At 38.6% G+C, this 13,267-nt stretch overlaps 1 protein-coding gene across 1 annotated transcript in view; it reads left to right on the top strand.

Moving 5' to 3' along the window:
- Positions 1 to 13,267, top strand: part of APOOL (apolipoprotein O like) — a 56,704-nt gene that overhangs the window by 20,637 nt on the left and 22,800 nt on the right. The window contains exons 3-4 of the mRNA XM_052663603.1: positions 6,867 to 6,986; positions 12,074 to 12,128. Of these exons, the coding sequence (XP_052519563.1) occupies positions 6,867 to 6,986; positions 12,074 to 12,128 (175 nt within the window). The remainder of the gene's footprint in view (positions 1 to 6,866; positions 6,987 to 12,073; positions 12,129 to 13,267) is intronic.

Below are 13,267 nucleotides of genomic sequence, written 5' to 3'. Positions count from 1 at the left end.
AGGAAGGGAGGGAAGGAGGGAGGGAGGGAGGAAGGAAGGAAGAAAGAAAGAAAGGCACGGGGATCTAAGCTCTGATAGAGCAAAGGTGCTTTAATGATTTTTCTGTGAGTATATATAGGCTGTGGTACAAGAAATTTCTTTTGACAATGATAAAGATCAGAAAACCAAACGTACAGCAACCGTTACCAAGGGAACCGTTACCAATGGTCACAAGGTCAGAAGACAATCCATATCTCAAGAAAGGGGATTGAAACTAAGCAGTTTTGTCATAAAGATAATGTTTACTAAAGGAGATTCAAGCCTGTCTCACACAATTATCTCAGTTCCTCAGAGCAGCCTGCTGTTCTGCTTAGAAAGAAACAAAAGACTTGTGAGAAACAGTATGTAGGAATCCTCCTGTTAAACACTCCCTGACAAACGATAACTCTTTATGCAAGACAGCAAAAGAGACACAGATGTATAGAACAGTCTTTTGGACTCTGTGGGAGAAGGCAAGGGTGGGATGATTTGGGAGAATAGCACTGAAGCATGTATATTATCATATGTTAAACAAATCGCCAGTCCAGGTTTGATGCATGATATAGGATGCTTGAGACTGGTGCACTGGATGACCCAGAGGAATGGTATGGGGAGGGAAGTGGGAGGGGGGTTCAGGATGGGGAACACGTGTATACCTGTGGCAAATTCATGTCAATGTATGGCAAAACCAATACAATATTATAAAGTAATTAGCCTCCAATTAAAATAAATAAATTTAGGCAAAAAAAAAAAAATAAATGCTGGAAATTTGATCTCTGGTTCCTCTGCCTCTTTGAAGCCCAGTGTGTACATCTGGAATTTCTTGGTTCACATACTACTAAAGCCTAGCTTGAAGGATTTTGAAAATAACCTTACTAGTATCTGAAATGACTGAAGATTCACTGTAGTTTGAACATGCTTTGGCATTGCTCTTCTTTGGGATTGTAATGAAAACTGACCTTTTCCAGTTCTGTGGCCACTGCTGATATTCCAAACTTGTTGATATATTGAGTGCAGCACTACAACAGCATCATCTTTTAAGACGTTAAATAGCTCAGCTGGAATTCCCTCACCACCACTAGCTTCGCTCATAGTAATGCTTACCAAGGCCCACTTAACTTCACATTGCTGGATGTCTGGCTCTAGGTGAGTGAACACATCATCGTGGTTATCTTGGTCATTAGACCTTTGTTTTCATAGTTCCTCTGTGTATTCTTGCCACCTCTTCTTAATATCTTCTCATGGGCTTCCCTGGTGGATCAGATGGTAAAGAATCTGCCTGCAGTGTGGGAGACCTGGGTTCGATCCCTGGATCAGGAAGATCCCCTGGAGAAGGAAATGGCAACCTACACCAGTATTCTTGCTTGGAAAATCCCATGGAAGGAGGAGCCAGGTAGGCTCTAGTCTATGGGGTTACAAAGAGTCAGACACAACTAAGCGACTTCACTTTTTTTTTTTTCTGTTAGATCCATACCATTTCTGTCTTTATTAGATTTGATAGAGTGCCTGAGGAACTAGGGACAGAGGTTCAGAACATTGTACAGGAGGCAGTGACCAAGAAATGCAAGAAGGAAAAGAGGTTGTCTGAGAAGGCTTTGCAAGTAGCTGAGGAAAGAAGAGAATTGAAAGGCAAAGGAGAAAGGAAAAGCTATACCTAACTGAATACAGAGTCCCAGAGACTAGCAAGGATAAGTAAGAAAGCCTTCTTAAATTTAGTGTACAGCTTGATTTTTTGACTTATGTATACATTGTAAAATGAGCACAGTCAAGCTAATTAACATCTGACATCTTATATAGTTACCATTTTCCTTGTGTGTGTGTGTGGTGAGAATATTTATGGTCTACCCTCTTCAGTTCAGTTCAGTTCAGTCACTCAGTCGTGCCCGACTCTTTGGGACCCCATGAATCACAGCACGCCAGGCCTCCCTGTCCATCACCATCTCCCAGAGTTCACTCAAACTCATGTCCATTGAGTCGGTGATGCCATCCAGCCATCTCATCCTCTGTCGTCCCCTTTTCCTCCTGCCGTCAATTCCTCCCAGCATCAGAGTTTTTTCTAATGAGTCAACTCTTCACATCAGGTGGGCAAAGTACTGGAGTTTCAGCGTTAGCATCATTCCTTCCAAAGAACACCCAGGGCTGATCTCCTTCAGAATGGACTTGTTGGATCTCCTTGCAGTCCATGGGACTCTCAAGAATCTTCTCAGAAACCACAGTTCAAAAGCATCAGTTCTTCAGTGCTCAGCTTTCTTCACAGTCCAACTCTCACATCCTTACATGACCACAGGAAAAACCATAGCCTTGACTAGATGGACCTTTGTTGGCAAAGTAATGTCTCTGCTTTTCAATATGCTATCTAGGTTGGTCATAACTTTTCTTCCAAGGAGTAAGCGTCTTTTAATTTCATGGCTGCAATCACCATCTGCAGTGATTTTGGAGCCCCCCAAAATAAAGTCAGCCACTGTTTCCACTGTTTCCCCATCTATTTCCCATGAAGTGATGGGAAAGGGAATCAGTCCTGGGTGTTCATTGGAAGGACTGATGTTGAAGCTGAAACTCCAGTACTTTGGCCACCTGATGTGAAGAGCTGACTCATTTGAAAAGACCCTGACTCTGGGAAAGATTGAGGGCAGGTGTAAAAGGGGACGACAGAGGATGAGATGGTTGGATGGCATCATTGACTGATGGACATGGGTATGGGTGGAGTCTGGGAGTTGGTGATGGACAGGGAGGCCTGGCGTGCTGCAGTTCATGGGGTCGCAAAAAGTCGGACGCAACTGAGCGACTGAACTAAACTGAATGGGACCAGACGCCATGCTGTGATTTTAGTTTTTTGAATGTTGAAATTTTGTAATAGAAATTTATTGATTTTAATTGGAGGTTAATTACTTTACAATATTGTATTGGTTTTGCCATACATCAACATGAATCCACCACAGGTATACACGTGTTCCCCATCCTGAAACCCCTTCCCTCCTACCTCCCCATACCATCCCGCTGGCTCATCCCAGTGCACCAGCCTCAAGCACCCTGTATCATGCATTGAACCTGGGCTGGCGATTCGTTTCATATATGATATTATATGTTTCAATGCCATTCTCCCAAATCATCCCACCCTCTCCCTCTACCACAGAGTCCAAAAGACTGTTCATTACATCTGTGTCTCTTTCGCTGTCTCGCATACAGGGTTATTGTTACCATCTTTCTAAATTCCATATATATGCATTAGTATACTGTATTGGTGTTTTTCTTTCTGGCTTACTTCACTCTGTATAATAAGCTCCAGTTTCATCCACCTCATTAGAACTGATTCAAATGTATTCTTTTTAATGGCTGAGTAATACTCCATTATGTAAGCTAGCTTTTTAACTCTCTTCTCTGAACCTCATCAAGAGGTTTTTTAGTTCCTCTTTGCTTTCTGCCATTATAGTGGTATCAGCTGCATATCTGAGATTGTTGATATTTCTCCTGACAAACTTGATTCCAGCTTGTGATTCATCCAGCCTGGGATTTCCTATGATGTAATCTGCATATAAGTTAAATAAGCAGTATAACAATATACAGCCATGACATACTCCTTTCCCAATTTTGAAGCAGTCCATGTTCTATGTCCAGTACTAACTATTGCTTCTTGACCTGCATACAGGTTTCTGAGGAGACCAGTAAGGTGGTCTGGTATTCCCATCTCTTTAAGAATTTTCTGCAGTTGTGACCCACACAATTAAAGGCTTTGGCATAGTCAATAAAACAGAATTAAATATTTTTCTGGAATTCTCTTGCTTTTTCTATGATCCAACAGATGTCAGCAATTTGGGTTCTGATTCTTCTGCCTTTTCTAAATCCAGTTTGTACATCTGGAATTTTTCAGTTCATGTTCTGCTGAAGTCTAGGTTGAAAGATTTTGATCATTACCTAGCTAGCATGCAAAATTGATGCAGTTGTACGATAGTTTGACCATTCTTTGGCATTGTCTGTCTTCGAGATTGGAATGAAAACAGACCTTTTCCAGTCCTATGGCCATTGAGGAGTTTTCGAAATTTGTTGGCATATTGAGTGCAGCACTTTAACAGCATCATCTTTTAGGATTTTAAATAGCTCTGCTGGAATTTCATCACCCTCACTAGCTTTGTTTGTAATAATGCTTCCTAAGGCCCACTTGGCTTCATGCTCCAGGATATCTGGCTCTAGGTGAGTGATCACAACATCATGGTTATGCAGGTCTTAAGGCTTTTATATAGTTCTTCTGTGTATTTTTGCTACTTCTTCTTAATCTCTTCTGCTTCTGTTAAGTCCTTACCATTTTTATCCTTTGTAGTTCCCATCTTTGCATGAAATATTCCCTTGATATCTCCAATTTTCTTGAAGAGATATCTAGTTTTTCCCATTCTGTTGTTTTCCTCTATTTCTTTTCATTGTTAGCTTAGGAAGGCTTTCTTACCTCTACTTTCTACTCTCTGGAACTCTGCATTCAGTTGGGTGTGTTTTTCCCTTTCTAATTTGCCTTCTGCTTTTCTTCTTTTCTCAGCTGTTTGTAAGACCTCCTCAGACAACCATTTTGCCTTCTTGCATTTCTTTTTCTGTGGAATGATTTTGTCACCACCTCTTATACAATGTTATGAACCCCCCCTCCATGGTTCTTCAAGCACTCTATCAGATCTAATCCTTTGAATCTATTTGTCATCTCCACTGTATACTTGTAAAGAATTTGATTTAGGTCATACCTGAATCATCTAGTGATTTTCTCTACTTTCTCCAATTTAAGCCTGAATTTTTCAATAAGGAGCTCATGATCTGAGCCACGGTCAGCTCCTGGTCTTGTTTTTGCTTCTCCAGCTTTGGCTTCAAATAATATAATCTGATTTTGGTATTGACCATCTGGTGGTGTCCATATGTAGAGTCATCTCTATGTTGTTTGAAGAAGTGTTTGCTATGACAATTGTGTTCTTGTAGCAAAACTCTATTAGCCTTTGCTCTAGTTCATTTTGTACTCCCACGGCCAAACTTGCCTATTACTCCAGGTAACTCTTGACTTCCTACTTTTGCATTCCAATCCCCTATGGTGAAAAGGACATCTTTTTTTTTTTTTTTTTAATGTTAGTTCTAGGTTAGGTCTTCATATAACCATACAACTTCAGCTTCTTCAGCATTAGTGGTTGAGGCATAGATTTGAATTACTGTGATATTGAATGATTTGCCTTGTGAACAAACTGAGATTATTCTGTCATTTTTGAGATTGTCCCCATGTACTGCATTTCGGACTCTTGTCACCAAATATGGATGGGTCATGGTTGAGAGTTTTGGAAAAATGTTGTCCACTGGAGAAGAGAATGGCAAACCACTTCAGTATTGTTGCCTTGAGAACCCATGAACAGTATGAAAAGGGAAAAATATATGACTCTGGACGATGTGTACCCAAAGTCGGTAGGTGTACAATATGCTACTAGGGAAGAGCAGAGAAATAGCTCTAGAAGGAATGATTTGTCTGAGCTAAAGCAGAAACAATGATCAGGTATGAATGGGCATGGTGTTGAAAGTAAATTCCGATCCTGTAGACAAAAATGGTACATAGGAACTTGGAATGTTAGGTTCATGAATCAAGGTAAACTGGACATGGTCAAGCAGGAGATGGCAAGAGTGAACATCAACATTTTAGGAATCAGTGAACTAAAATGAACAGGAATGGGCGAATTTAATTCAGATGACCATTATATCTACTACTGTGGGCAAGAATCCCCTTAGAAGAAGTGGAGTAACCCTCATTGTCAACAGCAAAACAAACAAACAAACAAACAAACATGTGTTTCATATCATATGTTCTAATGTAGACATTTTGCAGCTCTGATTCTGCTCTTTGTTGTTTCTGCTAGCTCTTGTCAAGATCCTTTCTATTTTTTTTCTAATTTTGCTTCTTTGAATTTTTTAAATTTTTAAAAATTGTGTTTCATATTTCATAGAACTTTATCTGTTGTAATTCTTTGAAGTCTGGGTGGCTTCCTCCAGAAAGAATCTGTTCATTTGCATCTGCTACATATCTGTGGGGGATACCAGCCTGGGACCACACTACATGTACACTTGATTTGAGATTTCTTAGATTATTGAGATAGTTTTGTGCTGTAGTTTATGAGTTCTCACTTGTGACTGAAAATTCTTAGGAAATGTTCTTTCTTCTCTACTCAGTGACCAATCTTTGAGACAATCAGGTATCTTAACAGTCCCTTACAGTGAAATATTTATTTCTAGCTCAACCTTAATTTGGGATGCAGCACCTTGAGATGCCAGTTTTTAAATGGTCTCCAGTAAGATTGCCCACCTCAAGCTCATTCTGGGTTTTGTTTTCTGAATCCATACTCCATTAACCATCTGTTTCACAGCAAATGACATCAAGATAAAAGCTGGTTTTGTTGTTCATCTCTGCATTTTTGCCTTCACTTAATGTCTGACTTTTGAATAGTCTTTATAAACAGGTTACCAGGTTATTCCTGCATTTAAAATGGTTTACAATATAATTTGGTCTTCCCAGGTGGCGTTAGTGGTAAAGAACTTGCCTGCCATTGCAGGAGACATAAGAGATGCAGATTCGATCCCTGGGTCAGGAAGATCCCCTGGAGGAGGGCATGGCAACCAACTCCAGTATTCTTCCCTGGAGAAGCCTGGCGGGCTACATAGTCCATAGGGTCTCAAAGAGTCAGATGTGACTGAAGTGACCTAGCACACATGCAAAATATATTTTATCAGCATTTTTCAGTTGTTTTAAGTAGCAAGGTTGGTAAGGATTCTTATCCTCCCATATGCTAGAAAAAAGAAGTCCAGCTATTTTGTATTTTTAACATGAATTTTTCCCCTTCTAGCTCCCCATATATACTGCACCACCTCTCCAGTCTAAATATGTTGAAGAGCAGCCTGGTCATTTACAAATGGGCTTTGCATCCATTCGCACTACAACTGGTCATTATATTGGCTGGTGCAAGGTAAGTGAATTCTGATAGTGGTTTAATATTAGAGGGTTCTCATTTGTCTTACATAACAGTTGTTCCAGTTATCCACTGATATGTAACAAACTGCCCCAAAACTTAATGGCTTAAAATGGTAACTATTCTAACTCATGATTTTGTGAGTCAGAAATTTAATCATACTTCAGATAGCTGATTCTTCTGTCACATATGTTATTGACAAAGGTCACTATCTAGAGGGTCCAAGACAGCTTCATTCTCATCGCTGGTACCTTGTCACAGATGGTTATAAGGCTGGGCTCAGCTGGGAATGTTGACTGAAGCATCTACACTCAGCCTCAGGTAGTCAGATAACTTACATGGACAGTTCAGGGCTTCTAGAGAAAATGTTACAAGAAGCCCTAGTCACAATTCACCAAGCTTCTTACCTATCTTAAGATATCCAGGAAGGTTACTTGTACAATACTTTGTTGTTAAATAAAGTCACTAAGTTTTTATGGGAGATGAATTAGATGCCATCTCTCAGTATGAATAGCAGCAAAAAATTTGTGGCCATATATAATGTACTCTACCCCTACTGCATAGATTAAAGAAGTTCAACAAGCATTTATGTCACACGGCATGTACAAAACATTGTTTGAGCTTTTACATGAAGTTCTGAGGTTACTTCTGCATTGTTCCTTATTTGACTAAGTAAAATGTTCACATATTGGGTTTGGTTCATAAGACATTTCTGACTATAGTCATCTATTGGGCAAAATAGAATTCACCTTATTTTAATACTTAGCTTTTGAATCGACACTATCCAGCAGTAGAATGGTGGAATAAGCTAGTACATTACTGCTGTTTCATTATCACATCCACATAGATGTGTGCTAACATCAACATTTCCCGTATCAATGTCATAGTGATAATGTTGGTACTATTATTTTAATCATTGTGACCTAATAACCACACAACTTTTCCTCAAATCTAACCTATCCAATTGTGAACCCTTGTGCCTTTTTTGTTTCTAATCCATTCTTTTTAGAAAGAAAATTCTAATGTCCCTAAATAGCAAATCTTTGACCTATGGTCATTTCAGCTGGCATTTCAAACATCTGATGAATATATGGTGTTTTATTTTATGCCTGTCAAACAATTCTGATAGACTTTTAATACTCTCTTAATAGTTTGACTAGTTGTACTATAGTTTAGTCTTAGCAAGAAATAGCTTAACTAATAGGGTCTGAATCATGCCCCTGAGTCTATATGTCAACATCTGGATGATTCAGACTGAAGTCTCTTAAGAGCTCATTTTCCATAGTGAGGGAAATTGTTCCTGAGAGATCTTTAAATTGCAATTGTTTCCATCACCCAATTTAAGACCAAAAGAACTTTTTATTCTGTTAATATGTTGAGCTGAATAAGTTGAAGGAGGGTGCTTTAAATGCATTTCATCTTCAATGTAAACATTTCCTCTCTAATTTTTTCTTAAAAATAATCTATTCTCTAAAAATTACCTCTGACTCAAATTACATTCTGCATTAAACTTATAATCATGGAGGGCAAATTAATTTTCTATTCCTATTCCTTAGTGTTTTGAAATTTAGGTAGCAGTGACCTCCAGTGGTAAAAGTGAATTCCTAAACACAGATAAGGAAAATTTCCCAAAATAAGTGACTAGTTTTCTTCCTCAACAGTTACATGATTCCCAATCAACTGGTCTGTAAGTACTATAACTTCGAAGGTAACATTTTCTCAAGAGACAATCCCTAAGGAGAAATAGCTCAGTGGCAATTAGGATACCTGTTGGTTTGTACAGCTTTAAAACACAATAAAGAGGTTCTGCATCTGATCATCATGAAAATATCTGAGATAAAGTTACTAATACTTTGTCAATAGCAATAACTTATTTCTTTCTTATTTAATGTAATTATTTCTATTTTTTTTGAAAATATTTTATTGTTGTCATTGTTTTCTTTTGTTGTTTTTATTCCATGATTTCATAGCATATAGTTCATAGAAGGAGACTATATATTTACACTGTGTTTTGCAGTTCCATTGACAGAGTACAGCATGAAAATGGGCAATTGGTACTGGTAAATTATTCCATACCTTCATTTTTCTTCTGATGTAATTGAGATAATACCTATTAAAAAAAATGTGTGTAACAATATTTCCTGTATTAAAATAGAAACAGGTAAAAGGAGTAATTTGATTTAAAGCTTTAATCCCTCCAATGGGTTAATATGATGTTGATTTTCAGAGAATATATGTTCCTATTGAAAAACTGTGTAGGATGATTTCTATCCTAAGATGAATGTCTTATTTATTTTTCTAATGCACACTATAAAACTCAATATTCAAAAAACTAAGATTATGACATTCAGTTCCATCACTTCATGGGAAGTAGATGGGGAAAGAGTGGAAACAGTGACAAACTTTATTTTCTTGGGCTCCGAAATCACTTCAGATGGTGACTGCAGCCATGAAATTAAGACACTTGCTCCTTGGAAGAAAAGCTATGACAAACTCAGACAGCATACTAAAAGCAGAGACATTACTTTGCTGACAAGGTCCATATAGTCAAAGCTACGATTTTTCCAGTAGTCATGTATGGATGTGAGAGTTGGACTATAAAGAAAGCTGAGTGCTGAAGAATTGATGCTTTTAAACTGTGGTGTTGGAGAAGACTCTTAAGAGTCCCTTGTACTGCAAGGAGATCCAACCAGTCAATCCTAAAGGAAGTCAGTCCTGAATATTCATTGGAAGGACTGATGCTAAAGCTGAAACTCCAGTACTTTGGCCACCTGATGTGAAGAACTGACACATTTGAAAAGACCCTGATGCTGGAAAAGATTGAAGGCGGGAGGAGAAGGGGACAACAGAGGATGAGATAGTTGGATGGCATTTCTGACTCTATAGACATGAGTTTCTATAGACATGAGTTTCTACTGTTACCCCATTTATTTCCCAGGAAGTGATGGGACCGGATGCCATGATCTTCATTTTCTGAATGTTGAGCTTTAAGTCAACTTTTTCACTCTCCTCTTTCACTTTCATCAAGAGGCTTTTTAGCTCCTCTTCACTTTCTGCCATAAGGGTGCTGTCATCTGCATATCTGAGGTTATTGATATTTCTCCTGGCAATCTTGATTCCAGCTTGTGTTTCTTCCAGTCCAGTGTTTCTCATGATATACTCTGCATATAAGTTAAATGAGCAGGGTGACAATATACAGCCTTAACATACTCCTTTTCCTGTTTGAAACCAGGCTATAGTTCCATGTCCAGTACTAACTGTTGCTTCCTGACCTGCATACAGATTTCTCAAAAGGCAGGTTAGGTGGGCTGGTATTCCCATCTCTTTCAGAATTGTCCACAGTTTATTGTGATCCACACAGTCAAAGGCTTTGGCATAGTCAATAAAGCAGAAATAGATGTTTTTCTGGAACTCTCTTGCTTTTTCGATGATCCAGCGGATGTTGGCAATTTGATCTCTGGTTCCTCTGCCTTTTCTAAAACCAGCTTGAACATCAGGGAGTTCACAGTTCAAGTATTGCTGAAGCCTGGCTTGGAGAATTTTGAGCATTACTTTACTAGCATGTGAGATGAGTGCAAGTGTGTGGTAGTTTGAGCATTCTTTTGCATTGCCTTTCTTTGGAATTGGAATGAAAACTGACCTTTTCCAGTCCTGTGGCCATTGCTGAGTTTTCCAAATTTGCTGGCATATTGAGTGCAGCACTTTCACAGCATCCTCTTTCAGGATTTGAAACAGCTCAACTGGAATTCCATCACCTCCACTAACTTTGTTCGTAGTGATGCTTCCTAAGGCCCACTTGACTTCACATTCCAAGATGTCTGGCTCTAGATTAGTGATCACATCATCATGATTATCTGGGTCGTGAAGATCTTTTTTGTACAGTTCTTCCGTGTATTCTTGCCACTTTATTTTAGGGGGCTCCAAAATCACTGCAGACGGTGACTGCAGCCATGAAATTAAAAGACACTTACTCCTTGGAAGAAAAGTTATGACCAACCTAGATAGTATATTCAACAGCAGAGACATTACTTTGCTGACCAGTCAAGGTCCGTCTAGTCAAGGCTATGATTTTTCCTGTGGTCATGTACGGATGTGAGATTTGGACTGTGAAGAAGGCTGAGCACCGAAGAATTGATGCGTTTGAACTGTGGTGTTGGAGAAGATGCTTGAGAGTCCCATGGACTGCAAGGAGATCCAGCCAGTCCATTCTGAAAGAGATCCACCCTGGGATTTCTTTGGAAGGAATGATGCTAAAGCTGAAGCTCCAGTACTTTGGCCACCTCATGCGAAGAGTTGACTCATTGGAAAAGACCCTGATGCTGGGAGGGATTGGGGGCAGGAGGAGAAGGGGACAACCGAGGATGAGATGGCTGGATGGCATCACTGACTTGATGGACATGAGTCTGAGTGAACTCCGGGAGATGGTGATGGTCAGGGAGCCTGGCGTGCTGCGATTCATGGGGTCACAAAGAGTCGGACACAACTGAGCGACTGAACAGAACTGAGACATGAGTTTGAGCAAGTTCTGGGAGTTGGTGATGGACAGGGAAGCGTGGCATGCTCCAGTCCATGATATGGCTAAAGTTGGACACAACTGAGCGACTGAACTGAACTGAATGCACACTAAGAAAAAGGGACATGAAGCACTTTGTTTAGGCTTTTTGTTGTTTTCTCCACAAATCATTAATGTTGTTGCTCTTACATCTTTATTAAGCAGATGTTGCTTCTAAGCTGAAAGGTACCTCTCTTCATGCTTTTTAAAAATTCCATTCATTTTTCTACACTGTCATAAACTAAGATGATAAATCTTTGTATTTCTGTAATAACTTTTCTGTGAGCTGCAATGATTATTTTCTAGGCATTAATTTACCCATTTATATGAGGAAAATAATAACATGTATTATCCATATTAAATAGATGAAAAACAAGAAGAGAAGCTAAGTTCAAGAAGTGTCCTGATAGATAATAGAGAAGCTAAATTTATTTTGGTGAAATTTCATACACTCTCAGAGATGTGGGCTATTTGATCTAATTATCAACATCTTCAAAAATACAGATGTCCTTTTTCCCCTCCTTTTTACTAGGGTGTTTATGTCTTTGTGAAAAATGGGATAATGGATACTGTGCAATTTGGAAAAGGTAGGTGAGTGAACCATCTATATTTGGAAATGTTCTATTGTCTTTTTAACTTGCAGAGTTTACATGTGAGAAAACATACCTGGAATGTTATCCATTATCATGTTTTACTCCATATAGCAGTTTATGACAATAATAAAGCAATGGTATCCATTATTTATTTAGCAATTATTATATGTTGAGGCACTATAATAAACATTTTACATAATTTATCTAATTTAATTTTGTAGCAAACCTGTGAATTGTTGGTATTATACTTACTCCCATTTTATAGATGAGGAACTTATGGTTTAGAAGGGTTAAGTGGATTACCAAGGTCACATAGCTAGTAAGTGGCAACACCTGGACTAAAACTGTTTTGGCTACAAAACCCACATTACATATTCATAAACCATAAACTAGAAATATATCTCCATTATTATTAGTTAGTTTAAATAAGTACTGTTTGCTGTTAAAATGCATAGTAGTTTGCTACCAATTGCTCAGAAACAGTACTTCAATTAGTCACCTTAGAATATTTGAGCTAATGTTGGAAAACAATTGTATTTGACTTGTTAATTTGATAATGGAGTTTGGCAGCAGATATAGCTCCCTTCTTAAACTAAGTCAGTTGTCAAAATAAATGTATGTGGGGGTAGGGACAGAAAGATTAGCTAAAATTTTTAAATGTTGCTGATATTGATAACCTGTATATGTATCATCATATAATGTGTGTAGAGATTAATTCCCATTAATTCCAAGTTATATGCCTCATCAGCCTTGAGGAATATTAAATAAATGAAATTCATTAAATAATTATGATAGAAGAGTGTTTTTTGGGGTTGCATGGAACCAGAAACCATATAAACATGTAAAAAAGTCAAGAAATCTGGACCTCTACCCATTCTCTGTCTACTTTTTATCTGTACTCTGACCATTGGTTTTAACTGAGAGCAACAACTACTCTGAGGTTACTGGGGAACAGTGTAACAAGCAGAGTGTAGTAGCTGCATGTTTTATTAGACCCTTATTCAAAGTTCCTTAATAAAGTATCTATTTCAATTATTTTTTGTATCCTGCTGCTGCTGCTGCTGCTGCTGCTAAGTCGCTTCAGTTGTGTCTGACTCTGTGCGACCCCATAGACAGCAGCCCACTAGGCTCCT

This window comes from Budorcas taxicolor, chromosome X (assembly GCF_023091745.1).
Source record: "Budorcas taxicolor isolate Tak-1 chromosome X, Takin1.1, whole genome shotgun sequence".
In the NCBI taxonomy this organism is placed as follows: domain Eukaryota; kingdom Metazoa; phylum Chordata; class Mammalia; order Artiodactyla; family Bovidae; genus Budorcas; species Budorcas taxicolor.
The sequence above is the reverse complement of the archived record's forward strand: the minus strand, read 5'-3'. Positions and strand labels throughout refer to the sequence as shown.